Genomic DNA, 27,755 nt, shown 5'->3' with positions numbered 1-27,755 from the left:
AACATGCATCTCCCCTGTTTACATGTATTTGTTCTTAGGTCAGTGTTGCTCTGCTCAATATGGTTTTGATGTTGATGTAAAACAGCAACAAGCTGAAACTGTCAAAGTGGCATCTAAACAAAGGCAATGACTACTAGCCAATCAGAGGCAGAGCAGGGTGAGTCAGGACTTTGCCCTCCTGGGAAAAATTGGTTTCTGAAGTTCAGTTCCTGGTGAGCTGAAGATAAATTTCCACCCCTGTGGATGATAAACATCTATTCTGTTCTGTTCTAATAAAAACCCTTTTCAAGATAAAGTGCACGTTCAAAGTGTCGAGGGAACATCTGTACAATAATCCTGCTGTTCACTCAGCATCTCTGTATGACACACCTGTCAGGTGGATGGATTATCTTGGCAAAGGACACGTGAACAAAAATTGAGAGAAATCAACCTTTTGTTTGCACAGTTGAAGTTTGCACTTCAAATTCTAAAAAACTAGGGTTGAATTGAATTTTGGAAAAATATCTAATTGTGATTATTTGGAATGATATTGCCATTGGGACATTAGAAGCAGTTTTTTTTTTCATATTTTGATTGAAAAGCATGTAATAGTGTGATATATTTTCTGCAGGAATCGGGAATGTACCAAATGAAGTTGTTTCAAGTCTGTAGAATCTGATTTGTAGGACATGACATCTGTCTCATGACATCAATTTAAAAGTTTGATTGATTTGACATTTTGACTTTAACAAATATTGGCTTGAAAATTGCAGAGAGCCATATTGCGATTTCGATTAAAAAAATAAAAATCAACTGTGCTGCCCTAAAACTGGGGGCGTAAATGAATATCGCGTTTATATTTTTGTTAAGTGAACTTTTACATTTCACCTCCGTGCGACACTAATAGGAGTCAACTCAAGATAAAATATGATAAATCCTCCTCTAACACAAGTTTTCCATCCCAGATTGTTTTTGTGACTTCTTGGGTTGAGAAATGTTGCCTTCACGTCTCATTTCTCATGTCACTGCGGGTCTCTGGAGAATAATCCACCACAGAAACCTCCTCCTGCTCCTCCTCCGGTCATCTGAATAAATTGAACTCCCGGCGGCTTGTTTTCCCTCTGGAGCGCGTCCTCATTTGCGTGTTTCCTGCCTCTCTGCCCCTCTGTGCTCGGAGGATTTCCATACAGCTCCGTCCTCGGCTCCAGCCCTCGTTTGACTGTCAAACCAGGCGGCGGGGCTCGTTTTCTCCGCCCTGCGCATCCCGCATCCAGTCGCTAGCAGAGAGGAGCGCAGGGGAGTGCCCTGCACCGCGGACACGCTCAGCCTCCTCCTCCTCCTCCTCCTCCTCCTCCTCTTCTTCCTCTTCCTCCTGCCTGCACTGACTGAAGCCGGACTCCTCTGCCGGGGAAACTCCACCGACTCTCAGCTGTTATTGTCGCTGATCCCGGTCTGCATCCTCCATCCGCCGGCTGAGCGCCACACCGACCCGCGGTCCTCTTCGCCAGGCCTGACGGTAAGAGCGCCTCTTCGTGTGCTTGCGTGCGGGGTTTTTATGCGTTTCCATCCTCGTATAATCACGATACATCTGCGTTTGAGCTGATGTTGTGATGTTTTAGCTTCACAGTGAGCATCTATACACAATTTATCCACCCACACACTGATATTCGTGTCAAAATCCGACTTAATTTGCTCTAAATGTGGCCTGAAATGTCCCTGATTGCTAAGTGATGGAGGCTGATGTCAGTGTAACACATTTAGAGGAGGAGGATGTTATATTTAAATGATGAAGGCCTTCTCATGGAACAGCTGGCTCCAGCAGCAGGATGGATGCTGGTGGAGGAAACCGGGCAGCCGACTTACTTAGAGCCATTAAAAGGATGAAGAGGATGATGGGGGAGGAGGAGGAGGAGGAGGAGGGAGAGACAGTTTCCAATAGGGAGGACTAAAACTGATCCATGGTTGGTCTGAACTCTCCTCTGGGCCCTCTGTCTCTCTTCCTGCTGTAATGTGGCCTGTGGCAGGGTGGGGCACAATTTACATCAAGTACACATAAAATACTGCACATTTAGGCTACTTGGATACATTAATTAAAGGTTATATTTTTAAGAGATGTAAAGACAAGGTGCATTTCCTCAAGTAATGCACTGTAGGTGACTATAAATACGTTCAAATTATACTTTTTTTTTTTTCCAAGGAACAGTTTGTATTTTTAAGTGGGGTTGTATGAGCTACTTATCCTTGCCTGTCAGCACACCCCTAAATTTTAGCCACTTAAAAAAGGTCCACCTAAAAAAATCTACATCAGTTTAAGTGTACACGATATTTAGACTATTTTCACCGCTTTACCTTGCTGTCAGACAGCCTTTTCTGATTGAAAACTGCTTTTACATATCACTCTCTCCAAACCAACCAAACTCCATAGGTGAAATTGGTCATTTTACCTCACAAAACACAGGAGCTGCTGGTTGATCGCTGCCTTGATCGCTTAGTTTCTTTGTATCATTACGTGACTTTGAGGTTAGTTCGGATTCACCAAAGTCACACAATAACGCAAACAAATGAACAGATTGAGGCAGCAATAGTTCAGCGACTGTCGTGCTCTGAGAGGTAAAAATAGTGATTTTGCCTATGGAGTTTGGTTGGTTTGGAGAGAGTGACATTTGGCTTATGTAACAACAGCTTCCTGTCAGAAGAGGCTGTCTGACAGCAAGGTAAAGCAGTGAAAATATTCTAAATATAGCATACTCTTAAACTGATGATATTTTTTAGGCTGACCTTTTGTAAAGTGGGTAAAATACATTCTGTTGCTGACCCTGTCTGCAGCACTTCTGTATATTGCTTAACATCCATGCTGGTGCTACAAACTGGGGGCGTGCCGACCTCCATCTGCTGTAGGTAACACACTGACTACCGATAAGTACCTCATACAACCATACTTAAAGTAATCCAAACTATCCCTTTAACATCTGATGACACCAAAACCAAGTGTGGATATTTTTCCATGTGGTGCAGCTTTTTTACTTGCAGTCTAATACAACAGCGGCGCAATAAATCCTTTTATTTTCACTGTCTGTTATTTTCTCAATGAATCGATTAATTGTTTGGTCTATAAAACATCAGAAAATGGCAAAAAAAATGTCAGTGTTCCCTAAACGTCAGATGTCTTATGCTCAACCCAAAGATGTTCAATTTAATGTCATAGAGGAGTAAAGAATCCAGACAATATTCACATTTAAGAAGCTGGAATGAAATAACCAAAATAGATGGCAGTCAATAGTATAACAGACATCGATTAATCGTTGCAGCTCTAGTTATGTTTCGCTTTTGCTCAAACTGTTTTTAGGATGCAGTTTGTGGTGCTGTTGAACCGTACCTCTGCATTCATAACAACGAGGGTAGCCAAAATAACAGAAACACCTTCAGCATCACCATAAAATTCATCCTTAACAAGTTAAACAAAAACTGGGCATTAAAACCCTCATGAAGAGAGGAGCTATTGCAGGACTGTTGTAGTAGACTGCTAATAGCTCAGTGTACCTAATAAACTGGTAACTGAGTGTGTAAATGATATACGTATAAATATTTAACATACAAAACAATAATCTCTTGGGATAGGGTTCATCGCTGTGGATAAAACTAACAAAAGCACATAAAATAAATGCAAAAGGTTTGAAAAGGTTCAACTGTTAATTTATTATCACTTTTTTTTCCCGCAGAAATAAGTTAAATTTCCTGAGTTAATGCATTTAACTGCATTTGTATATGAAATTCAGCAAAATGAGCCCACACTTTTAAATGTTTTGCCCTGTTAGTTGTTTATGTATCATTTGTCCAGAAGCTTGTTAATATTTAGGTACTGACCAGTCAGGAACTGGTTCCAGTTTAGTACCTATTCTTGATACCCGTCCTTAAAAGGAACCAACTGCAACCTTTTACATCCCACTATAGAAGCAATACTTAACACTCTGGTTCTTCACAATAAGTATTTTTGATACTTGATGACAGTTTCTTGCTTAATTCTTATACTTAAAGTTAAATAAATTAAAAGATTGGTCATTATCTTTAGTTAACAAATCCCATGGAAAGACCAACACCGGCAATGAACTGATATCTTATTCCTCGGAGCTAAATAGTTGTCAGAAATCTATTGAAAACACATCAGTGAGCGACGCTGTTCCACCGGCTCACATGTTCCTTGATTACGATGAACATGATGTGTCACTGTAGTTTATTTTGAGCCGATCCCACATACACCGACGTGCTGCCATAAATACTCACCAGAGGACCAAAAGTGTATTAATCCACTGGTGAAAAAAAAAAAATCTCCAAATAAATGTACTATTTATTACTGTTTGAGTAATGCTGCTATAAGCTGTTGTGTCCAGCAATGGAATTACTGAGGCTTTTTTTTTTTTTTAAATATGAAACTATATATATGTGACCTGATTTTACAGATTTATGTCTTCAGTTGAACCGAGTGTGCTTTGGGCTGAGAGCCACAGACAAGGGAGGGAAGATGGAAAGTACTGAGAGACGGACTAATATATTGTTGGTTTTGGTCTTTTTATGGAATCAACTGGCAGTAAGAAAAGCTTTATCCTTTAGGTTATACTAGACTACTTCTTCACTGACATTTCTACTTTTTAACATTTAAAACAAATAAGAACGTCTTTCACCAGCAGATATACTAATATTTAAAGTAGTTCCTACATGAAACTTCTCACAGGTCTGCAGATTATCTTAAGTGATCATTTTTGGAAACACTGGTTCTGAATTTTTTGCATGTATTTTTTTTTTTTTTTTGGCTGCTTTCAACACCACAAGCCCAGTGCCATTTAGTTCAGTTACACTGGAGAGAACACAGACGTCTGTACAGACAATATTTCGGAACTTGCCAACTCAAACCTAAACAATGCAGATGGATAAATAGCACATCAGGCAAGGGGTAAAACACGTACTTTTGATTTTTGAAGTGAACTGTACCTTCATTAGAAAAATAAAGAAGTCACATATTCAACCACTTCCTCTGAGGTTCAGTGAAGCAGTGACCATCTGGTTTCATCAGATATTATCAGAAATCTATCAAACAGAGCAGTGGTTACCACCAAGAGCTCACAAGATGACCTAAAGGGATAGTAGGGGTTATATGAGGTACTTATTGATAGTCAGTGTATTACCTTCAGTAGATGGCGGTCGACACGTCCACAGTTTGAATGTACCTAAGCAAAGTACTACTGTGGACAGGGTCAGCATCAAGCAACAAAAAAAAAACAGTATTAGTTTAAGTGTACACTATATTTAGAATACTTTCGCTATTTTTCCTTGTTCCTGACAGCCTTTTATGATGGAAAACTGTTGTTATATAAGCCAAATGTCGCTCTCTCCAAAGCAACCAAACTCCACTGACAAAAACAGTAATTTTATCTCACAGAACTCAGGAGTCATTGGTCCACCGCAGCCTTGATCTGTTAGTTTGTTTGTGTTATTTCTGTGAATCTGAACTAACATTTTACAACACTGAAGTCCCACAGTGACACAAATAAACTAACAGATGAGGACAACGATAAAGCAGTAACTCCTGCGTTCTGTGAGGGAAAATTACAGATTTTGCCAATGGGGTTTGGTTGATTGGAAGAGAGTTATGTGTGGCTTATGTAACAGTGGTTTCCTGTTGGAAAATGCTGTCTGACAGCAAGGATAAGTGGTGAAACTATTCTAAATATAGTGTACACTTAAACTTTTTAGGTGATTAAAGTACGTTTTGCTGCTGAACCTGTCCATAGCAGTACATTGCTTACACAATCTACTGCAGGTAATACACTATGGAGAAGTATCTCATACAACCCCACATCATAAAATCAGAACTATCACTTTAACAAAAGAGGAAAATATTTCTGCTTCAAAGTGACACAAATAAACTTTCCTCTAATCTGCTTTTACTTTTGAAGGACTCTAAAAATAAGGAGTAAAGTGATGAGAAAAACTCTTTGGCTGAACTGGTCAGAACAAGCAGACGTTTCCAAGCAGACGTTTGATTTGAGGAGTCGTGAGCCGGAAAGGTTGACATCCTGATCGTATGATAAACACAAAATTGTTTATTCTGCTCTATTCTTGTCTTTTCAGAAGTAAAACGTAATCAGATATCTCCTCAAAAGAAAGCAGAATTACTGTTTGTGTTTACACAGAAGTGCTGAACTGCAGCTGAACTTCACTGCAGAACCGTTTTATTTCCACCTAAGTTTCAGTATGACATCTGTGTCTCTGAACTCTTAATCTACTCAAGCTTCAGTCTGTCTGTATTTCCTTCTGTGTGTGTGTGTGTTTGTGCGTGAGCAGCAGTAGCATCATGGAGGAGTTAGACGTCCCACAGATGAGGAGAGAAGTGGAGAGCCTTCAGTATCAGCTGGCAATCAACAGAGAGAAATCCTCCATCACCGTCACCGAGTGAGTGTGCACCGTCCACGCACACACACACACATTCACACACACTCACACTTCAAGTATCAGATTCTCACTGACGCCGCATTTGTGTGCGTGTTGTCTTTTTTTTTTGTAGGCTGGTGAAGTGGATCGAGGGTTGTGTTTGCGAAGATCCGTTTCTGAACCCGGAGCTGATGAGAGCCAACCCCTGGGTGGAGAAGGGCAAGTGTGTGATCCTCTAATGGTCACACACACACTTATACACACACACACAGAGACACAATCACGGATGCATATAAACTAAAGAATCATGCACTCCCACACACACTGCACTCATTTATTCTGTCTTTCTCACACACATTATTGCTATTATTATGATGTTAATTTATTGGGAGACTCCTGAATGCTTTTAATTTATGTCCAGACTACTGTGTGTGTGTGAGTGTACAGCACTGAGTAGCTTTCTAGAGGTCTGTTTTGATGGACTGCTGAGAAATGTTCAACAACACGTTTTTATTGGCTCTTTACACTGTCAATCAAAATAAAGACTGTTTTGAATTTAACAGCTCGACTTTTTTGGATTTATTCAAATGTTTGCAAATAACACAGGACAAAGAAATACAGGTGAGAATGAGGCAAGTGTGTGTGTGTGTGTGTTTTTTGGGGGGTGGGGTTACAGTAGTTCTCTGATGTAGACATTTCGTCTGACGGCGTTGGACATGCCCTCGTTGAACCGGAACCACACGTCACTGTTGCCCACCGCCGTTCCCATAGACAGAACTGCAGACTTCTCACCTGCAGAGAGAGGAAAATGAGCATTTGGGGGTTTTCTTCTCAGAAATTAAGTCAGCTCTCCAAAGTTTAATGTCAGTGTACAAACTGCTGGTTTTATCTGATGCCCAAATATATTCAGAGGTTCAAGAAAACCAGCAAATATTCACAGTTTAGAACATCGAACCAGTGTGTTTCCTGCATTTTAGTTTAAAGGGATGGCTCAGATTTTTTTGAAGTGAGGTTGTATGAGACACTTATCCATAGGCAGTGTATAGTCAACACACCCCCGGCTTGAAGAAGCAGTAGGAGTTCTAGTGTAAAAAACATTTAAGCCACCTAAAAGAATCTATATCAGTTTAAGTATACTCTATAGAATATTTTCACAGCTTTACCTTGCTGTAGAACAGCCTTTTCTGATGGGAAACCACTGTTATATAATTAAATGTCTCCCTCTTCAAACCAACCATTGTGTGACTTTGATGAGTCTGAACTAACATTTTAAAACACTGAAGTCACACAATAACACAAATAAACTATCAGATCAAGGCAGCGGTCAACCAATAACTCTTGTGTTCTGCAAGGTAAACAGATTTTGCCAATGGAGTTTGGTTGGTTTGAAGAAGGTGATATTTAGATTATATAACAGTGGTTTCCTGTTGGAAAAGGCTGTCTGACAGCAAGGTGAAGCAGTGAAAATATGATGTGTGCATCCTGTTCACAGCAGTACATTGCTCAACTTCTCATATCAGTACTCCTACTGCTTCCCCAAAATGTGGGCGTGCCAACCTCCATCTACTGTTAGGTAATACACTGAGTATTGATAACTACCTCATACAAGTCCCCAACAAAACAACCCCTGGATGTCTGGCCAGAAAACCCAAACTATCCCTTTACAGCAAGACTTTAAACCATTAATTGATGATCAAAATTTCTAATGACTATTTTGACCAACTCAAACGACGTCTCCACTGTGAGGATTTGCACGTCTCTCTCTCTCTCTCTCTCGTGATTAGAAAACCTGAACACCTCTTGAATTTTTCACTGTTCAGATTAAACAAGCAAACAGAAGTCATCAGCTGGGAATTTCTGACATGGCTAACTGAATAATCAATAAAAATAACCATTAGCTGGAGCCCTGCTTACAACACTTCTCCCCTCTGCATTTACAGCTATGGGAGCGAGCGTGACATTAATTTTGTCAGTTTGACCACATGTCCTCTGCATGAACTACACATATATATGAAAATATCCACATATACAGAGCCTCAGTGTGCTGTACTGTAGTCTGTACAGAGTGTGTGACCACTAATCCTGAGTATTTGCGGGACTTAACTCCAATCAGTGCATTAATAGGAAGTGATGCATGATCATCTCTACAACTATAGTCTCGCAATAGACTGTCGCTCGAAAATCGCAGATAAATTCCTACAGGACTCTCTATTGCTCATGCAAGTATCCCGTTTGTTTTTCTTAATGAAACACGTCAAATTTAACAGGAGAACGAATGTTGCAAATTTGGTGACGCTCCAGGTAATCAACAACGTAATAATCAGGACACAGAGTTCAGAGCTGTGCCCATTTTAGTCCACAGAGCCCTGTCGTTGTTCCCGCTTTGACCTAAAAACAGACACAGCTCCGCGTTTCCACCCTGATTACCCCCGCTGATCAATTTTCTGAATGCTTTCAGGAAGGTTTAGTGATTTTAAATGGATCCACTGTTAATTGCAAACGAGAGCTGAGTGCTGAATCTGGGCCTGCGTTACTAATTGAATAAAAATGTACAGTAGAGTCACAACCAAATGTACAGTAAGAGAGACCTTTCACTGAATATTTGTCGGTTGTTTCACTTGTTCATGCTGTATATGAGAAATACTGTATATAAACAAAAGCAGCAACTGGGTGTCTGTCACTGGATATTAGAAGAAGTCACAGAGGGAGAGTAATATGCCTTTCCAAAGCTGTATGCAAAGTGGAAACACTGTTTTGAAAACGTTTACCCCAGGTGGCCATGTTGGAGGAGAGAACAAGCTCTTGAATTCTGTGGAAGTCCTCTATTGTTTTATGCAAATGTGCTATTTTGGGTGTGGAGCTGCGACGCATTTGAACACAGCAGTCACGTCTGTTTCCACCGACACAAAGATACTGGCAGGCCAAACCACTGGAGCTACTCCCTAAACTTTTATCAGTTTTATGAAGTGGAAATGAGTTTAAAACGACTTTCACAACGTAGCAAACTAAGTAATTAGGCAGCTTTAAACATCTAATTTACATAAATAAAATATGAAGAGTGCTTGTTCTGTTAACTGGTGTGCAAACATAAGAAGCAGGCTGTAGATCAGGCGTGTCCAGTCTTTTATGTTTCTAATAGAAATACGATGTTATGGTGGGAAAATGCAGGTGGTAGAGCTGTTGATAGTCAAGATCTGCTGCCAGCAGTCTGCCACAGGAGCTCTAAATTAGAAACGTTACATAACACACACATCAGTAATCACCTCCGGAGTGTTTGGGCCCGATGTGCCTTGAGGCGTTTTTCCCTAAACAGCCTGAGTTCTCGGAAGCGTCCAGATAAATCAAGCTACACTGACGTCACGCGCACAGTACCTGTGTCCGAGGACGGCTGCGGTCTCTGAGGTTTGGGGGCAACGGCTCGACCGAAGAAATCCACCTCCGGCTGCAAAACACAAACACAGAGTGACGAGGAGGAGGATGAAGTTAGTCAGGAAGTTTCTACAACACTGTCCTCAACAATGAGGTCAATAACAATGAACAATCACACACACACACTCACACACACACCAGCTCTCATTAGCCTCATTTCCCTGTTTCACCATTAGGGACTGACTGTAACCCAGTGGCTTCTCATTATCCTCATTCCTGCCCTCTAGAGGTTCACTCTCTCTACTACTGATCTATTCTAACACTGCAGCTCGCTCATACAGGCTCTGATGTTCAGTGCAGACAGATGCCGGCTGCTCCTCTCTGGCTCCACCTACAGGCTCCACTAACACACACAACACGGGTGGAGAGAGAGCGTGTCACTGTCCCAGTTAATGAAGCGCTTGAATAACCAAAGAACTGACACCAACCGTCTTGATTTTCCATTGCCCTCTCTTTGGTTCACACTTCTCCCATGTTTCTCCTGATTTATGACAATTTTTCACACCTTATTTTTTCCTCTCATGGTAAGTTTTAAAGCAAAGGCGCACACTTTTTCTACGTAAGGCTAAATGCTGTTGTCCTGTTGTGTTTTCAAGCTAATAATTGTCAGTTAAAGGTCATCTGCAGGCATTGGTTTGCAAAAAATTTTACTTTACTTATTATTTTGTTATTTTCATTCTGTTAAAGTTACCAGTATGCAGGGAACAAAGTCTATGAAACTGATACCAATCAGAGGGAGGATCCATTTTTGAGATCTGAAGGTTGGCAAGTATGAACCAACTTGTCATAACTTGCAGAAAAAGCAGGAGCAGGTAAGGCTTGGGGTGGGTTGATCAATAACAGATTTTATGTGCTTGTTTTAAATCCTCTGTACACCTACTCAGGTGTTTTCAGCTAACCTGGCTGAGTAGACTTCTGCTCAGGTTGATGGAAGCTTTGATGGGAATTTATTAGGTCACAAATCCCATCTACCAAAAAGAACAATAAAGGTGTGATTTATGGCACCCTAACAAGTACAACGAAACTAACAGGAGGCTCAGGAAGACGTCCATCAATTGCAGTCTGCACTCCCACGCAGTCCTGAGAACAGGTCTAATCATCCAGGGTAACTGAAAACACCTGTGTGGGTGTACAGAAGCTTTAAAGATCAGTTCTGGCGTCAACGGAATCAATACAAAGGAATTTGTTTCAGTTCCTCACTTCTATGTTACACCCTTTTTTTGTACTTCATCAAAGTGCCGAACTGACTGTGCAAACAATGTTCCGTTGTGGTGAAATCATCTTGGTGCACGTACTCTCTGCTTCTCCTCTGCTGTTGTGTTGTTGTGTCAACTCAAACTACACAAGTGTTGTGCACGCACAGCTGCAGCATACACCATAACTACTTTAATCTGACACATAATTGCAGCGATGGCTGAACAAAAGAGGAGCATCGTTTGGAGCTATTAAGTGTGATGTGTGTAGGAAGGCTGTTTGTTAAAAAACACATGAAAAAGAACCTGAAGCTGCTGAAGAAAAGAACGGAAGGAAGAGGGAAATGCCTCAGCATCCAGACCCCCGACACAGAAACAGAGCTGCTGGTCTTTTCCAGAGGCTCAGGCAGGAATATCCAGGTGTATAACAGTGAAATTAATATTTTAGTCAAACTGGGTCTTCAGCATTAACTGGTCATCATTAGTTTTCACTGCAGCAGATTAAATATAGAAGACTATATTCAGACATTCAAATATTATATTCAGCCCTCTGAAACTTTTTATCTAAATTAATTATTTTAATAACTTTTTAAAAATCATATACCTCAAAGTTGAAATATGAATATGACTGATTATTAAGTAGGGGTCTTGTGATTCTCCAAATCCAAAATTCGATCTGACTTTCGATTTTAAGGTCACGATTCTGTTCTGTTTTTAATTTTAAGATTTTTATTGAGCACTGACAGCTAGGCGGTTGTTAGACTGTCAAGTCTTGATTAGTAAAGAGCAAGAGGTTTTATGTCCTGACAACTCTTGTTAACATTTTTAAATTCTTTTTTTAAAAGATATAAAAGTGCAGCAACAGATTACTGATAAGCAGGTTAAATGTTTTTTCCAGCACCCATAAGAACACTAAAAATTTAGCCTGTTGATGACGCATTTAACCTCATAAATCAAGACACGCCGCTCTCTGCTACATGAAAGCACTGATGCTGCTTTTAATAATAGAAGTATCAGTATTTATATCCGGGATTCTGGCCCTGATATTACTTGGTGTCGGATCGAAAACAAATTTTGTGGTAACGCCCACCCCAACATAAGACTTAGATCACTGTTTTCTTTTCATCCTAAAGTTGTCAAGACATCTGGAGCAGCAGAGCACATCTCCCCTGCAGCTGTCAGTCAGTGTTGTTGAACTTTCTTTCACACTGAGCTCATTGTTGGCTAGAGGGAGGTGTGTACTTGTACTAATGATCTTGTGGAGACGAAATTCTATTCACAAAGTCACATTATGGAGATTGACATCCCCATGTGTGGATAAAAAAAACTTTCCCCAACAAAGAAAATCGTCATATTTGACATGCTCTAGATAACAAGATGACACATTGCAAACTGCACCAGGGGTATAAAATGGTAAACACTTCCTGTCTCCTCGGTGAGTGGGTGTGGATGGATGAAAGCAGATACAGCACTAATAGGATGTTTGCGCCTCATTTTGCTGCTAGTTTTTATTTGCTAACTTAATAAACTTGATCTTTTAAAGAGCATATTTGTGAACTGCTGAGAGAGAGAGTCAGGTCAGGTCCTGTTTTAGTGTCTGAACGTTGACAAGATATGTGGCTTGTGAAAAATGGGTCCAGTATTTACTTTGGTGACTAATGGGTGAAAGAATCGATCATAATCTGTGCTCATGTTCACTTCTCTCATTGGAGCAAACAAACTCGGGACCTGCCGCTAGTCTCCTAAAGGGGTGGGGCAGTGGAGAAACCCACAGGACACAGAGACAGGGAATTAATCTAAAGTGAGCCGTCTCCTTTCTAAACCGCCTCTGGTTAAAGTGAAGATTGATGGTGACAGCTGAAGATATGACAGGAAAGGGGGTAGAGAGAGGGGGCGTGACACGCAGCAAATGGGCCGCAGGCAGGAGTCGAACCAGCAGCCGCTAACAGCCTCAGTACATGGGGCGTACGCTCTACCAACTGAGCTGTAGGGGCGCCCAATCTCTGGTTAGAGTTAGGGCTCATCTACAGGGAATGAATGCAAGGTCAATATAACGTCGCCCTAAGTGACAGAAACAGGTGAGTGTGTTTTAGTGTGTCACCTTGGTCTCCACTGTGGTCTGTTTGACGATGTTCTCCAGCCTCTGCTGATGGTTCCTGGTTGGTTTGGGACCAGCGCTCTTTTTATCTTCCTCTTTCTGCACCACACACACACAGAGCAGATTATAAATACATTAGATTATTAACACACATGGTGATCAGACTGCGTAGAGGCTGCACTGTATGTAACAACCCCACAATCTGTTGGCTGCGTATCGTAAATCTCACCGCTGCAGGGTTTCTCTGCAGCATCAGCTGCTCGGCTCTCCTCATCTTCTCCTGCTCCATCTCTCTGCTGATGGTTTGTTTGGCCTGATAGGTCAGCTGACGGTGCGGAGGCAGACCGGAGTACCTCACCACCTCCTCAACACGCCTGCAAACACACATAATAGGTAAACAGCTGTACACAAACAACAACAGAGATAGTTTAAACACACTCATAACAGCAACAAGCTGACAGAGAGGTGAACCCTGTTTAGATGACAAACAAAATAACTAAAAGCTTCCACTTTTGGTGCCATAGCTCATGTTTTCCGGAATAAAACCCTGAATCTGTCATTCTCTAAAACCTTAATCCTCTTACCACTGATCTGCATCTCTCTCCCATGCACACATACACACACACACACATACACACACAGAGTACGTGCCAGTAAACTCCCATTTATGTTGTATTTAAGTCCATCAGGTAAGATAATACCAGTCTACGTGACTGTGAGCTATAACCTTATTGCAACATATCATAAAATATCAGCAGTGTCGTCATTAGAACTTGCAAAACTGTCGATGAAATGAAGGAGAAGCTCAGATGGCTCAACTTCCCTTTAACATGATGGATTATACACTGCGCAGCTAATATTAAGTAGTCTAACCTCTGGCTGACACATTTACAGTATCCGTTTAGTTTTTAGAGCTGGGAACACAGACAAACACCAGAGTTTCTGCAGGTTTCAAGTAAAAGTTAAGACTTAAAAGGATGTATTTAATCCCATTATAAAGTCAATTTAAAACTTATTTTACATCCATACTGGCACACTGAGCGTAAAGTCCAGAGCACCTCAGCCTTTAATGGTGGCATAGATCCAAACACTGAGCAGAGGTTGCTTGTTGTTAGTGTACACAGGGTCACAGTGGGGCTGGACTTTGGTAATGCTACTGAATACAGAACAATACCAGGTGATGGTAGGACATTCACCTGTCTTATCCAAGTTTATACACTAGACACATTATTCATCTTGTTTTAACTTGTTCCTGGGTTTTATCTTTAACTTGTTTTCTTGTCTTTTTATCATATAATTCTATTGCTGCTGGTCTCATAATTTCATTGTATTCCAGTTGTGACAAAAGTGTCTTGTGTCTTATGGCAGGCTGGTGGCTTTTTACAGCTGCTTTATGTTTTTCTGACTTCCCATGTGACTCTAACGCTTTAAGACCGAAGTTTCTGATTTGAATGTTTTCTTGCATCTGGTGCTCCATATTCATTATTTTCAACAGGCTTAAACCAGGCGCTCTGCTCTCGAGACAGATCTCAATGAACTTGCACTCACTCTTATAAGATAAAAGTAACGTTAACAGAAATTTTTGTCTTGTTAAAGACCTGCAGAAACCCTGACCAAATCGTCTATGATCTGAATCAATTTTGTCCTACAAATTACACATAATTTATAAAAGTATATTCAAATTACATTTATTTTACTTTAACACACTTACATTTATCTCTGTCTTAGTGTTAGATTAATTTTTAACCATATTCACATTCATTCTTGAACGTCAGGCTGGTACAAATATTAGACGTGATGTCAGAGCTGTGAAAATATTCCACAAGAGACCAGAGGTAAAAGTTCACATTAAAGCACATGATGGTTGCAGGTTTTAAAAGTCATTTAGCTCCAAATGACAACTGATTTGTAGCAAATGAAGTGCCCGCTCTTTTTCTCTGTATGTCTCTCCCTCCTCATAGCCTCCGAAAACCAGGCGACGTTAATAATTGTGCCACAGTCTGACCAATCAACAACAGCATCCAAGAAAAGAGCAGTCCAATCAAATAATCCAGCTGGGACTGGGCGTCTGCACGGTCAGCGACGTTAAACGTTTACATCCACAGCTGTTTCTCCATGAGGCATCAGACGGTGGTGTTGTGGTGGGCCAGAGAGGGCAGGTACAGGAAGGTGTAGATCAGCAGAAGCAGCAGGAGAGCCAAAAGCAGAGGCAGACACCAGTCGTTGGTGAACAGCACCTGGTCACAGCGAGCCTGCAGGAAGGATCCCCCCTGGTCACCCAAATCCTCCTCGACATGGGCCGGCATGGCTGAGATGAACGGTGAGTTAACCCAGTCTACCGACACCGGGGTCTCTGCTGTCCCCAGGAGTCGCAAAAAATTAAGATCTAAGATGAACGAAGTTTAAGTTTTGTCTTTTATTTTAACTAGCCTCAATATTTCTGACCGCTTTCTCTAAACCTCCTTCATCTGTTGGTCCATCCACCTGTACCCCACCAGTGAGGCTTTGCAGCTTTCTCCTCTGCTCCCATACCACCACCACCACCAACACACACACACACACACACACACACACACACACACCAGGTGTTAAGGGGATTAGTCTCTAAGCCTCCATGCAGAGAACCACAGTGTGGACAAGAGCAGTGACCTTCAACACCCCAGAAACACACATCTGCTCTGCATGTGTCCACATGTAACATACAGTGCGTGTGTGTGTGTGTGTGTGTGTGTACTCACGGCTCCAGAACGTATGTGTACTGTCCCTCGGGTGTGCGGTCCTGCCTGTATGAGAGGTTGTACGCCAACATGGTGTCTATCAGCTCACGCATCTGCTCCTTCTCTCTGCTGCTGAACAGCTGCGGATTCACCTGGAAGAAAGAAACACGCGGGAATTAAGATTAGCTTCAGTCAACGAAAGGTTTACTGACGTTATAAGCAATTATATGCAATGCATTTAATCCCCCCCCCCGTTCCTCCCATTCTCATTAACCCTGACCCGTACCAATTTCTAACCTTGGGAACATACACAGTGAGACCTGTGTGAGCTTCAACTCGAGCTCTGTTATGAGTTGACCTACCCTGGTTATGAGCAATGTGTACTGTTGAAACATAATCCTGCAGAAGTTCTTTTTCTTCCAGTTTTTATGAATTCTAGTTAAATATAAAGATTGTAGGGACAACTTGTGTGCAAGCTGTCATAACGGAATCACTAATCAATTAGATTTTAAATTAAAAATCCATAATACACCTCTCATTATTACACATGCATGTTTTGGGTTTGCACAGTTGTGAGTTGTGCCAAAAGAGAAATGTAGTATAATCAGAGGTACAAACTGAGGATTTTCTGAACAAAATGATAAAGATGAACTGGAAGAATGCAAATCCAACAACTGCAACCACGTGGATGCAGAGACTCAAAAATGCTTACATCATGGAACGAATGACAGCAGGTCTGCAACTGAAACTGGACAATTTCATCCCCACTTTGAAAACCCCAGTTTCTCGTTTATTTGATTGAATTTATTTAATTACATATTTAACTATACTGTTTATATGTTTTTTCTTTATTAATTCTTTTTTTTTTTTATTTCTTTTAATAATCTGAGGAAAAAAATGAGGTCCTATATCAGGGGGGAAAAAAATGAAATTAAAAGTTCAAAAAGATGTTTAAAAAGATAGACTAATCATACATTTTAAGAGATTAGGTAAATAACTAAATGTCTCATTTAAGGAGCAAACACCTTTTTTAATAGTAGGACTGAACAATTTTGAAAAAATATCTAATTGCAATTATTTTGACTGATATTGTAATTGCAATATAATTTGCATTGTTAGAAGTAATGATAATTTTTATGTATTTTATTTTTATTATTATCCCACCATCACTTCTGCCAAAGGAAGAATTTATGGCTGAGCTGTTGTATTGGATTGCATTTGATTTTTTTGTGCCTATTAAAGTGGCCACTGAGAATATATCTCATTACAACTGGGGACAGAAAGATCTTTATCTTTAACTGAAGTTCTAGTTCCTACATCTACACACAGACACATAAAGAAGTAAACTGCACGATGCTTCTACATACGGGCCGTAGTTTTGGACAGATGATGTCGAGGAGCAGCGTGAGCATGTCGAGGGTCAGGCTGAGCTGGCTGATCCTTGCTCTGATGCATGCTGGGATGTCAGCCAGCATGGTGGACAAAGCGTTCTTGCTGCTGTGAAGCCGGGAGGAGGCCTGAAGAGGAGACAACAATGAGTCAGTGATGATTTCTCAGATGTTATTATCGAAACTTTTCCTGCCTTTCTTCTTCTTTTTATCATTTTTCTTTCAATTAGTTGTCTGTTATTTATCTTCTGTCAATATGATGTGCTGTTTCTTCAGTGCATGTCGGTGAAGAGTACCTCGTGCTGGCTGTGGGGATAGCTGATGCGTGGCACGTTTGTGTGGGCAAACAGGAAGTGGAATGTGACAGACAGGAAGGGCAGGTATCTCATCATGGAGAAGTTCTGACCGTGCAGAATCACTTGGTTCAGTCTGTCTGAGAACGACAGCCAATCCAGAGCCTCACACACACTCTGCAGGTTGGGATCCCTCACGCGCATGGACAGATAATTATCATACAGACCCTGCGGAAAAGAGACAGATATTAAGACGCCATAATGTAATGTTTTACAATTAATTCATATATTTTGATGTTAGTTAGTAAGTAAAGCACGGGGCAGTGTTTTCTATATATTCTGACCAGTAAAACATCAGGAAGGTGTGTTCGTTACCTGAGAAACCTTTTCATACTCTCCACTCGATGAAGCCAAGTGTAAAACGTGCTGAAACCTCTGAGCTCCGCCTCCTGAACCTGGAGCCTCCTCAAAGCCCTCGCCAATACGTTTCCTGAAAGAACAAACTTGAAGTCAGTTTGGAACTAAGAAGCAAAGAGAGGTAAGAGGTAAGAGGTAAAGGTTATAGACAGAATAATGTCACCTTTCATTTTAAGGTACAACACTTTGAAATTTTATTGTGCCAAAGGTTTCAGTTACTTTTCTGACCTTCTGTGACGACCATGCCCTCTTTTTATTCACACTCACAGATCAATGTACAAAACAAAAGTGTGTCACAGAAGGGACAGAGACTACTATAAAACTCTAAACTGTTTTCTTCTTTTGACCAGGTTACAAACCGTTTCCACAGGGCTCACCAAGTTAAATCTACAGTAAGACTGTAAAAAACATCTCTAATAATTTAATACCAGATTCAATATCATAACTGTCAAAGTATAAAAGATATCAAGGAAAACTAGTAGGGATGATGAGACATTGAATTATTTATCAATGAGTTTCTTGACATTTATACCACGGTCTGAGTGAATACTCAATTCTGATTGGCTGCAGGGTGTCCATTCCTGTGAAACTGTCTGTTCACTGTTCAAAACTGAGTCACCATAGCAACAGTGACACAGTTTCATTTGTTTGTTGATTTGGGGACAGTGACATGACTGGATAACTATCCAGACTGTCAAGTCAAATTATATTTACTGTTTGTCCACTGTATGCAGTGTTATTGTTGCTGAATCTTGTTAGCATGATGTTATAGCTGAGCGGACTGGAAATATCTCCTGTTGCACAGTCATATCAAACATTTGTCCTTTTTACTGGAGTAATGACCAACATTTAAATTGCATAAGAGCCTTATGGGATGGTAATGATTGTTCCAGGTATTAGTCAAACCTGCAGGTGTCACCTGGGAAACTGAGTTATGGCTTGTGAAAATAAATTCAATTTTGCATAAAAATATAAATTAATGGAATTTTTTTTTTCTTTGGAAAGTGGCTGTGGTACAAGTGGGATGATGCCCTCAAGGTGTCCAGAATCAGGAATTAGTTTATTTACTTGTATCGCATTATATATAATAATAATAATTCCTAATAATACATTTAAACACAACTTGGACCTGGATAAGGAACAGAAAACGGAAGGATGAATGGATGGTTGGATTAATCAATAAAAGAAATATGAATTAATTTAAGGTCCACATATTTTAAATCAGGCCAGAGGTCTGGAACAATAATACAGTGTAATAGAAGGAGTAGAACAGCAATCAAATCTATTGGTTTTTGCAGAAACTTTGTTTCATTTTAGTATTTTTGACTAAAATTGAACGTATAGTGAATGTGGCTGTTTCTCTCAAGGTCTCAGCATCCAGTAAGACATGAAGAATTTCATGATAAATCTCTGACACGACATATTTTACCGTTTTGTACGCGGCAGCTGGAAGATCTCCTGCCACAGATGGAACAGGCCTTTGTTCTGGTCCTTCTGCCCCACAGAGACACATTGGATGGTCCTCGTGTCCAACTGCTTGTGGCCGCGACCGTGGAGGAACTGTACACATGGGAACACACGATGTGATGTAATTATACTGAATACTACTGAGCAGCTCATGAAACAGACACACTTGTTCTACTCCCTCACAGTGCTGCCTCCCACCTGCAGTGTGTTGATGCAAGACCGGATGTCGTTGTCCGTCTTCTCACACAGAGACATCAGAGTGCCCGTGTCCGTCTTCATCCCCTGCCGGGCTGAAATCTGCAGATAAAAACTCAGTGTGAACATTGTTGGATTGTTGGCATGTTTGCACATATGGCAGACCGTTGTAACATTTAATCGAAGACTCTCTTATCTGTAATTATATTTCAGATATCCAAAATAGCATTTCTCCTGGTCAAAACTGTTTCCTCACTGTATCCCACAATAATATGCTTACCAGTGGAAACTGTATTTCAAGAAAACTACATTAAAGACATCTACAAATCTGAGTAAGTGGTTGTTTTAACATTTCATAGGGTGGATATATATATTCCAAATATACTTAATTCAATTTTTCCTTGTCGAAAAGAACATTTCAGATACCCACAGCTGCATTTTTGATATCTAGAATGAACACTCTGGATATCTGCAACAGAACCCTTCAAGGAAAAACTCCTATTTTAGATATCTACAATCCAACTGTTACAAATCATATTTCAATTTCAGATATACAAAATGAAAAATTCCACACATCCATGTCATTTTGAATATGCAATCTGTTCGTAAAAATGTCATTATGGATATCCACAGCTGACATAATTATATTTGCAGATATCCACAAATGTATTATAGACACCTGTGGGAAGAATATCTTCCTTTTGACAAGGAAGAAATGAATTACAGATATCTGCAAAAATATATTCAGCCTAGCTAAATGCTAAAACGGCTTGCCACATGCACATGTTTGTGACTATGTGTGTTAGTGTGTGTGGTGTGTGAACTGACCTCTGCCAGTCTCTGCGTGAGGCGAGAAGGCTGAGTCGGGGGGAAAGTCAGGAGGAAGGCCTGCTGCCTGAGAGGTCTGAGAGCTGGAACGTAACTAAAAACAAAGACAGGTCATCAGACGATGGCTGCAAAGCAAATGCAAATTCAACTCTAAGATTAAGACGATTTACATATTTAGCGATTCAAATCAACACACTGCTGTAATAAAAATTTCCATTTTGAAGCTACTGTTAAACACCACAGTCTCTCTTACAGGTCATTACAGATGCAGATAATCGGTCGAAGCAGGATGGACTCCTTCTTCTTTTTCTTCTTGGCAGTCTCTGAACCAGCCTCGCCGCCGTGTCCGTCCTTCCTGTTCAGAGTTGCTAACAGAATGTTGATTGCAGCCTGTCAAACACCACAGAAAGACAAAAATATTTTTAACAAACACAGAAGGAAGGCACTAACACTGAAAACTATGGGTGCAAAAAACTATTTTCACAATTAAACGATTAATCATTTAGTCTATAAAATGTATAGAAAGAGAAAAATCCTCATCACAGTTTCCAAAGAAGGTGAACTTCAAATGGCTTCAAGCGCCATCAGCTTCAATGGTAGTGTGTTTTTTGATTCATTCTATGTTCACATGGAGGCAACACAGGGAATACAGTTGGCTCAAGCTTTTTGTGTCATTGATCGCAACTGGTGACTAGAAAGCAATAATTGAACCTGAAGAAGCCACGGGTGAAATGCGTTGTTCACTCTTAACAAAATCACAGTAACTCAGTTCAGCGTGTGGTGGTTTAGGTTGATGATTTTATCTGACACGTTCCTATGGCCGACCAGCAATTGATCCTTGAGTCTGGTTCTGCAGAGGGAGTTCTGCTGAGGGAGTTCTGCTGACTGATCAATTTATAGTTTTAATAGTGCAGACACCCTGAAGAAGACACAGTAGTGTCGAAACATCAGTCTGTTTGCACTATTCAAGCTGTAAATGGATCAGTTGTGCTCCTGCCCCTTTTTGTGCCTTTGAGTTTGTCAATCTTGCTTGCAAAATGACTGAAATCAAAATGGCTGCCAACTAGTTTTCTTTCGATCGTGTAACTGACCAATCATTGCGTTTTTTTACTGCATCTGCATTATTTTGCTGCTTTGCACGTACCGCAGGCGCTCCATCAATCTCATCGATAATAAGGCAGTTCGGCTTCTCATTGGCTCCTAAAACTGACTTCATCTGTGTTGCCGTGTCGATGCGTTTCTGGAACACCTCTGCACTGCGGTCATCACTGCAAAAACATCAACAGTAACACTGAGGTCACAACAGGAGGGATATTGTGAGCCTAATTATTATGTTTTTAAAACTAACATCATTGGGTCAGTTTTGGTTTGTCAAACCTGGCATTGATTTCCACCACGTTGTACCCAGCATGCTTTGCTATGATATGAGCCAGAGTGGTCTTCCCCAAACCTGGAGGACCAGACAACATCGCCACCTGGAGAAGGACCAAAATGAATTCTATATCTTGTAAAATAAAAATAAAGGTCATTAAACTGAAATATGTGTACATGCAGGTGTGTTTACCTTGAATTTGGGTCGTTTGTACTGGTCCAGTTCGGCCTCCAGGAGCTCCTCAGTCACCTCGATCTTACTCTTGAAGCGATTTGGATTCTGATTGCCTTGGTTGGGTTTGAATGAGTTCTGGTTGGGAGCCTGTCTGTCAGAGCGCACAGGGCGGGACTTCCTCTCTCTTCCGAACACAACAGTGTCCCAAAGTTTGAGCCACTTGAGCAGACAGCGATTGGTGAACTGAAATGAAACAGTCACACACAACTGGCATTAGTGTAGGATACTTGGGCTCATCATTAACTTGTATGTATGTAAACATGGCTGTTCAGTTACGCCGAAACACTAAACATTGCTCACATCATCACTGAGGAGCTCTGTGTAGTGTCGGGGAGAGAATCTGTCCACCCAGAGTCGAGAGGTTCGTCCCTCTGTGTCTTCAGGATCATCGTTCTCTTTATCTTCACTTTCAGGCTCGACAAACACATCGTTCACGCTGCTGCAATGGGACATATAATTCAAAAAGAAATTTAAGAAACATGCAAAGTGGATATGTGGTGGTGATGAGGGGACACTGGTGCATGTGCATTATGAACATCCCCCTAAAATTCATGATGCTGTCAGGATGAAGATTCACCGTTACTTCGCAAATGTCATAAAAATACAGTTTGTGTTCTGTCAAAAGCTTTATATATTAAGAGACTGAGTGTTATTTGCTTTTCCACAATCACTGAATGTATAATATATCATCAGATGCAGACTGATGATATGATGATTGAAGAACAAATCATTCTCAGGAACCAGAAGATGCCTGGAGAGTCTCCAGTTTAGGACCGGGTGACTGAATCAGGAGAAGTAGCTGCATATGAAAGAATGTCACATAAGATCAGGACAGGACAGAAAATTGTTGGTAACTGTGTAATTTTCTTGATTAACTGATTGTTGTTGAATTTTATCCTGTTAGATATGACGTGTCGTTATAAGGGTTGAGACTGCAGAAGTGTCTGGATTATGTTAAATTAATTTATTGCAATGTTTTTTGACTACATATTCTAAGTATCTGACATTTTTTGTAAGAGGCTATGTATTTATGTCTATGAAATTATAGATTTGTACTTAATTAAATAATTTCTATTTACAGACCGCAAAAAAAATGTTTGGTCTATCAAACGTCCAAAAGGGTTAAAAAATGTCCTCAAATATTCACATTTGAGGAGCTGAAATCAGGGAGCTTTGTTAAACCAATTAACTGATTATTAAATTGATTAAATAGTTCAATAGTTGACAACTAATCGATTAATCATTGCAGCTCATCAGGATGAAGACGAGGTGGAAGCCCACTGTTTTTTATCACTATGAGACATATGCTTGTCTTTCGATTTCATTTTTGATTTCAATTTATTTATTTATTTGCTTTTCTTAGAAATCTTTTTTTTCCCCCGAATTGTATCGTCTCCTTGGCAACAGCTTTATATGCAAGTCACTCCATATAAATGTCGACTGTCTTGTCTCTTTCGGTGCTGAGAGGGGGTGGGAATGAGGAGTCTGAGTCAGTTTGAAACAGAAACTATATGCCCTTTGTTTTATGAATGATACTGACTAGATATGGTAAAATAAAAACTGCAAGTCAAGAAACAAACCAAAAAAAAACCTCGAAGCACGTAATCAGATTTCTGATGACAGACAGGTGGTGAGTTACCTGGCCAGCAGCTCAGTGAGGCGCTGAGATTCTTCCACAACCTGATTGTGACGCTGCACGATGTCAAGGAAAGAGAAGAAATTTAATTTGCAACTTGGCAACATTTTCACTGATGCAGTTCACAAAACATGTGCAACAGTTCCTACATTTCTCTTTTTTGTAATGCAATTAATTTACTAAATACATTTTACAAACAGGTCGTCTGATTCACTCTACTGGTACAAACACATATAAAGTAATGTACCAAATGTATACACAGAAGGGGTCATGATTTGAAGAAAGAGATTAAATCATTAATTTTTCAAATAAATGAATGTATGAATTATGTATTATCTGCCTTCGTCACTCACCCTCTCTGCCTCTTGTTCCCTCAACACATTGATTGGCGTTGCCAGCAGCCCCAGTGAACCCAGGGCATTTGGTACCATTCTGGATTCCACAACCTGGAGACACACAGGAAAAAAACAAAGGCACAGAAATTTAATATATGTGGGCACTTCACATCAGAGGTCTGTACACTGACAATGATTCAGGATTTAGGACGAGCTCCTGCCCAAAATATTTGTGAAATCACAGATGAAGAACTGCTGAGGAGTATGACCTTTGTTTCTGTGTCCTCTTTTTGTCTGAGGTAGACTCGACTCCCTGATGAGTCTGTCACACTGATGTACTCTCCCTCTGAAGGAGGCCGCCTCAGCACATGCAGTGATGCTGGCGCCGCTGTGGGAGGTCGCCTGGGTGTCTCTGGGATTGTAGCAAAGCCGCTGATATCCAACACAGCTGGGGTTGACCTAAAACACACAGAGATGTTCAGATGTCTGTTGTACTGAGATCAAAAGGCTGAAATTAAAAACCATTTGTCATTCACTGATTACTTTTAATGAAATCATATAAAAGAGGAAAGAAGCACATCCTCAGGTTTGACAGGCTGTAATGAGCAAATGTTTAGTATTTTTACTTGATATATTCTTTGAATTATTAAAATTGTCATCAACTGAATTTCTGTCTAACTGTCACCACCTGCTGCTCTTATTCATGCAAGCAAATGTTTTGTGTCTCTATAAATAGTACACTGCCATGTTTCATCCCTATGATTATTGCTTTTAGGTGCCTCTTGTTTGTGATTTGAGAAACCGAGTGTCATTTTTCAACATTCAAGGCTTCTACTGAGGTATAAGAATGACACGTTGAATGTTTGTTGTAATATTTTATCACCCTAAAAAAAGTGTAAAATCATGGAACAAAATTCTCAATTCAAACTTTCTAAAATGAACATAACTCATCAGTTTTGCCAACATAAGTGTGATTTATGGTGATGTTAGACTTCATCATTAATACAGGTGTGTGCCTCTGTTGTTGTGCAGCTAACATTTTTGTGACCGCTGTTTTTGAAAGGCTAAATGCCAACAAATATGGATTGAAGAAGAATATTTTGTTAGATAAAAACACATTATTTTTTCAAAACATTTTGAAAAAACAAACAACAATTTGGTACATCGTTATAAAAAGATTTAATGCACAAACATCTTCCCCTCACTACATTTCATAACATGAATTGCACCACTGTTAGCTCACACTGTGTTTAACAGTGGCCCGTGTGTCTCTCCTACCTGACTGTGTGAGAGGGATCATAATGCTCTGGAGAGGATGGCGGTGTGATGTCATCGCTCCGTGATGGGGCTTTGCTCTCTTGAGTCTGCTGTGAGTTGAAAAGTCTCTTGGCCACTCCTGCATCCTGCTTCTGCCGCTTCGCCTTTGGGGCTAAGAGGACAAAATTAGAGTTCAAACTTACAACAAAAAACAAACACATCACGGACAAAACGAGGACAAAACACTTGTGAGAACTCAGAGTGAACTCACTGGTGGGCTGATCATCCAGCAGGTGCTCTATGTCAGAAATGTCTTCTCCTGGACCCTTTTTCTGATGTTTCCCTGGCCTGGAAGAGTCATCTGAGACATTCAAGCAAAGACACAAACATAATTTGTGTGATTAGTTGGTAATGCAATCAATAGAAACATAACTGGTAACATTTTGTTTCATATATTAAACATGTTTTGTTTGGTACTGTTAGCATAAAGTAAGTTCTAGAATTTCAAGCACTTTCTTTAATCATTCAACACTGATTAATCGATTGATGAATTGTAATTTTAAAAATATATAAATGTTACTTCCACTAAACAATACTATTTTTTTTCCTTCAAAGTACAATTTCCACAGCAACATATTGCATATCCTCTGACAGCATTGCATAGCCCAGTGCTTCCCAAACCTTTTCTGGCACGCACACAAGTACATTTGTCATTGTGAATGATCACTTGTTCTAAATTAATATACTGCAAGGACAGAAATTGTTATCATTAAGAGTATGCATTTTATTCACATTTCGTACAAATAAGAGAACATCTCAAAAAGGCTTGGACATCATTTTTCAGTCTACCTTAAAAAACACTTTATCTCAGAACAGAACTTCATCTCCAATTTGATAAAGTGTCACAAGGTTCAGGGCTGATTTTCAATACATTACATAAAGAGCTGTACAGAGCATATACTTTATCTACTGTCAAACAGGGTGGATTAATTTGATATTTCCATCCCTAAAAGCTACTTAGAGGGGAAATGAAAGAAAACTAGATATTAAGGGGTTACTCGCGTTATTATAAGCACAAGAATAATAATGCACAACTTTGTTGGCAAACAAAGTGAATTCCAAGTTAAATTTGTCAAAGAAAAAAACACTTAAAAGTGTGAGCTGACAACTGTGTAGCGTCAGAAACTAAACAGTGCCTCAGACGGACCAACCGACCAACACAGAGACAGAAGTCTGTGTGTCTGAACTCAAGGTTCATGATAAAGTTAGATTCACAGGTTAACAGTAAGGGGTACAGGGCCGTTTTAATTGAAATTACAAATTACATTCACTGTCCTGTAAAACTGTGTTAGCTAGCTAACATTAGCCCTCACCCTCCTCCATCTGAGCCAAGACTTCCAGCTCGTCAGCGAACTGGTCCTCGAAGGTGTCCTCTATCTCGAACAGTTCGTCGTATTCGTCCATGATATCGGCCCGGACAGGTTCACGATACAAACAGAGACACGGTGATTTATTTAGTCTAACGGTAAACACACGCTAAAAAATTATTTATCATAAATATCTCCTTCTCTACTCCAGCAGCCACTCTGACAGAGAAAATTTCCCGGCAATTTTTTTGTTGTGATGTTTTACTTCCGGGTTAAGCGACTCCTCCGCCCTCTGATTGGTTATCAAAACTGTCCTCGGCTCCCATCATGCACCGCGAACAAAAAATACGTTTGGCCTGAAGATGGCGCCAAACGAAAAACCAAAGGTATGTAATGCTAACTGTACTGTACTTTACTAAATAATCGTCTTTATTACCATTTTACAAGACATTTTGTTTCCTATTGTACATACTTTTACTTTTTTTATTCTTAGCCTTAAATGCTCTTCTCTATATAGTTTTAATGTTGTAATTTTATGTCTTTGCTAGGTTTCAATGGTGGAAGGCAACAGAGTACATTTACTCAAGTACTGTAAGTAAGTACAATTTTAAGGTACTTTTGTATTTCCATTTGCTGCTACTTTATACTTCTACTCCACTATAGTTCAGAATGAAATATTGCACTAATTTTAATTCAATGAATTTATTTGATGACTTTAGTTAGCTACTTAAGAGATTCAGATTAATAATACAAAATTAATAATTAAGATTAGCTCCAACTTTACCAACCGAAACATTAAAAGTAATGTCAACAGTAATGCACAAGTAATTAATCCTATAATATAATGTACAGTTTGAGTTTGATGGTAATACTTTTGCACTCAAGTATAATTTTGAATGCAGGATTTTATTTGTAACAGAACTTGATAGAGTTCTTGAAGACGTTTCACCTCTCATCCAAGAGGCTTCTTCAGTTCTGCCTGACTGGTTTGGGAGTTCAGGTATTAAACCTAATGGGGTCGTTAGCACCTAGGGGGGCATGTGACTCATGTGCCCACCCCTCCATTGTGTGACTCCTGAGTTTCACCTGGGGGGAGGTGTGAATGAGAGTCGTTAAGGACTCTG

At 40.1% G+C, this 27,755-nt stretch overlaps 2 protein-coding genes across 2 annotated transcripts; one reads left to right on the top strand and one right to left on the bottom strand.

The window, feature by feature from the left end:
• The first annotated feature begins 1,114 nt into the window (after positions 1-1,114).
• gng13a (guanine nucleotide binding protein (G protein), gamma 13a) lies at positions 1,115-6,965 on the top strand. Its single transcript, XM_084714977.1, has 3 exons — positions 1,115-1,495; positions 6,319-6,426; positions 6,539-6,965. The coding sequence occupies exons 2-3, from the start codon at positions 6,329-6,331 to the stop codon at positions 6,642-6,644; spliced, it is 204 nt and encodes a 67-aa protein (XP_084571103.1). The 5' UTR covers positions 1,115-1,495; positions 6,319-6,328; the 3' UTR covers positions 6,645-6,965.
• Positions 6,896-26,873, bottom strand: chtf18 (CTF18, chromosome transmission fidelity factor 18 homolog (S. cerevisiae)). The gene is made up of 22 exons (XM_084714978.1): positions 26,638-26,873; positions 25,536-25,625; positions 25,286-25,436; positions 24,277-24,466; positions 24,026-24,118; positions 23,676-23,728; positions 22,337-22,475; positions 21,995-22,219; positions 21,808-21,905; positions 21,575-21,698; positions 20,684-20,820; positions 20,431-20,524; positions 19,606-19,704; positions 19,370-19,500; positions 17,899-18,013; positions 17,527-17,751; positions 17,210-17,359; positions 15,864-15,994; positions 13,355-13,499; positions 13,129-13,224; positions 9,778-9,847; positions 6,896-7,197 (listed from the first exon to the last, which is right to left on the bottom strand). The coding sequence occupies exons 1-22, from the start codon at positions 26,726-26,728 to the stop codon at positions 7,076-7,078; spliced, it is 2,769 nt and encodes a 922-aa protein (XP_084571104.1). The 5' UTR covers positions 26,729-26,873; the 3' UTR covers positions 6,896-7,075.
• Between the last annotated feature and the right edge of the window lie 882 nt (positions 26,874-27,755).

The sequence above is a fragment of the Lutjanus erythropterus genome, chromosome 3, assembly GCF_056507025.1.
Source record: "Lutjanus erythropterus isolate fLutEry1 chromosome 3, fLutEry1.hap2, whole genome shotgun sequence".
In the NCBI taxonomy this organism is placed as follows: Eukaryota; Metazoa; Chordata; class Actinopteri; order Lutjaniformes; family Lutjanidae; genus Lutjanus; species Lutjanus erythropterus.
This window is presented reverse-complemented; position numbering and strand designations above follow the sequence as displayed.